The sequence below is a fragment of the Sardina pilchardus genome, chromosome 19 (assembly GCF_963854185.1).
Source record: "Sardina pilchardus chromosome 19, fSarPil1.1, whole genome shotgun sequence".
Lineage (NCBI taxonomy): Eukaryota > Metazoa > Chordata > Actinopteri > Clupeiformes > Clupeidae > Sardina > Sardina pilchardus.
Genome location: NC_085012.1, coordinates 19,380,424 through 19,382,923, shown reverse-complemented (window position 1 = coordinate 19,382,923; position 2,500 = coordinate 19,380,424). Strand labels below are relative to the sequence as shown.

At 62.9% G+C, this 2,500-nt stretch overlaps 1 protein-coding gene across 1 annotated transcript in view; it reads left to right on the top strand.

The window, feature by feature from the left end:
- zeb1b (zinc finger E-box binding homeobox 1b) overlaps nucleotides 1–2,500 on the top strand; it is a gene marked incomplete at its 3' end in the record, with an annotated part of 51,242 nt that overhangs the window by 43,873 nt on the left and 4,869 nt on the right. The window contains exon 6 of the mRNA XM_062520759.1: nucleotides 489–2,122. Within this exon, the coding sequence (XP_062376743.1) occupies nucleotides 489–2,122 (1,634 nt within the window). The remainder of the gene's footprint in view (nucleotides 1–488; nucleotides 2,123–2,500) is intronic.

Genomic DNA, 2,500 nt, shown 5'->3' with positions numbered 1-2,500 from the left:
GTGTGTGTGTGTGTGTGTGTGTAGAATATAGCTAGATGAAAATAAAAGCTCTTTGACACTGTTCAGCTGCAATATGTGTATGTGTGTGTGTGTGTGTGTGTGCGAGGTGTTCGCACCTTTGTCTGTGCACATCACAGGCATGCAAAAAAGATTTGAGTGTTTATGAGTAAGACTATGAGTGTGTGGATGTGTGTGTGGATGTGTGTGTTTGACCTGAGGTGATGGTGTTAAAAGAGGTCTCCCAGAAGAGTTCTTACATCAGCTCTCAAGCAGCCGCAGAGCTGTGTGTGTGTGTGTGTGTGTGTGTGTGTGTGTGTGTGTGAGAATGTGTGTGAGTATGTGTGTGTACGCACGCTTGTTTGATTGTCTCATCCAATTACTCTGTTACACCCTCTGTCTTTGTGTGTGCACAGTTGTTCTCTTTATTATTTGTGACATTGTCTGTGTGTGTGTGTGTGTGTGTGTGTGTGTGTGTGTGTTTCCTGCAGGAGAGAAGCCGTACGAGTGCTCCAACTGCAAGAAGCGCTTCTCCCACTCGGGCTCCTACAGTTCCCACATCAGCAGCAAGAAGTGCATCGGCCTGCTGTCCGTCAACGGCCGGCCCCGCCCCTTAGGCCCGCCCCCGGGTCCAGACTCCTCCCCCACCGCCGTGCCCCGCACCACCACCGCCACCCTCCCCGCCCGCGAGAAGCCCGCCAAGCCCGCCGCGCCACGGGAGCCCATCTCGGTGGCCCACATCAAAGCGGAGCCGCTGGAGAGCGAGCTGAAGCCGTCGGTGCCCACCGCGCCCGCCGGCGCCAACATCACCGCCGCCAACGCCGCCGCGCCCGTCTCCGCCCCGCTCCAGCTGCTGCTGCCCGCCGTGGGCCTGGTGTCGCCCGTCAGCATCAGCCTGGCGCAGCTGCAGAGCCTGCTGAAGGCCGACCCGGCGGGGCACGTGGCGGTGGGCAGCGCCAACGCCGGCGGCGGGCCGCTCATCCAGACCATCAGCCTGCCGCTGCTGGACCAGGACGGCCACGCCAAGATCCTCATCAACTACTCGCTGGACCCGGGGCCCGGCGGCCACCAGACCACGCACGCCGTGCTGCAGCTCAAGAAGGAGGCGGTCGCCGTGGCGACGGCGCCCCCGGCGACGGCGCACAACAACCCGGCGCACGCGCCCGTCTGCAAGCCGGAGCGGGAGGCCCAGGACCTGACGCTGAGGAAGAGGAGGAAGAGCCTGGAGGAGGAGGAGGAGGAGGAGGAGGAGGAGGCGGCGGGGAAGACGAAGGTCGCGAAGGAGAGGGAGGCGGTCAACGGCGAGGAGCGGTCGCCGACGGCCGGCGCGACCCCGGTGGCCACGGCGACGACCCCGGGCGAGAAGAGCCTGCAGTCGGTGCTGAAGGCGTACTACGCGCTGGACGCCGAGCCGGCCGCCGCCGAGATCGGACGCATCGCCGCCGCGGTCAGCCTGCCGGCCAGCAGCGTCACGCGCTGGTTCCGCAAGATGCAGGCCAAGCGGGCGTCGCCACGCACGGCGCCCACCGGTGCCAACACCGACTGCGACGGCGGCGGCTCCTCCGACGTGGACATCTCGCCTCAGCTGACGCCGGACGCGACGCCGTCCTGCTCGCGGTCGCCGTCCCCCTCGCCGCCGAAGGCCCCGCCCCCCGCGGTCGGCCGATCGTCGCAGGCCGGCTCGTCCCCGCCGAGTCCCGGCGGGCCGCTGAACCTGTCGGCGGACGGCCCCATCCCGTGCCGGGGGGGCGGGCTGGCCGACGGAGAGGGGCCCCTCGACCTCTCGCTGCCAAAGGGCGCGTCGTCCGCGGCGACGACCCCCAACCAAGCCAGCCCGCCGGCCGTGCAGGACGAGCCGCTGAACCTGACCTGTGCCAAGAAAGATGCGTCGTCGTCGTCCCCCGTCACCGCCAACTGTCCCTCGGTGCCCGCCGCCGCCGTGGCCGGTCCCATCAGCCTGGTGGCCACCCAGCTGCCCATGTCCACGCTGCTGGCCATCTCCGACCAGGGCGGCGCCAAGACCATCCTCATTCCGCAGCTGGCGTACACCTACGCCACGCCCGCCAGCGACACGCCGCTCGACCAGGCCAATCACACACAAGTGCTGCATGTCAACGGCATCAAGGTGAGTTAGTGAAGGTCGGGAGTGTGTGTGTGTACGTGTGTGTGTGTGTCAACAGCATCAAGGTAAATACATTTAGTTTGTGTGTGGGTGTGCGTGTGTGTATCAACAGCATCAAGGTTTGTTAGTTTAGTGTGTGTGTGTGTGTGTGTGTGTGTGTGTGTGTTGTGTGTGTGTGTGTGTCTGTGAACAGCATCAAGGTGAGTTAGTTTGGCTTTTGTGTGTGTGTGTGTGTGTGTGTGTGTGTGTGTGTGTGTGTCTCAGTGTCTGTAAGTGAACTTGAGAGCCCTTGTGTTTTTGGGAACATTACTTATAAATGCAGGTCAAAAACCTTTCTTCCCACAACAGAAAAACAACATGTCAAGGTTTTTGTGAGAAAGT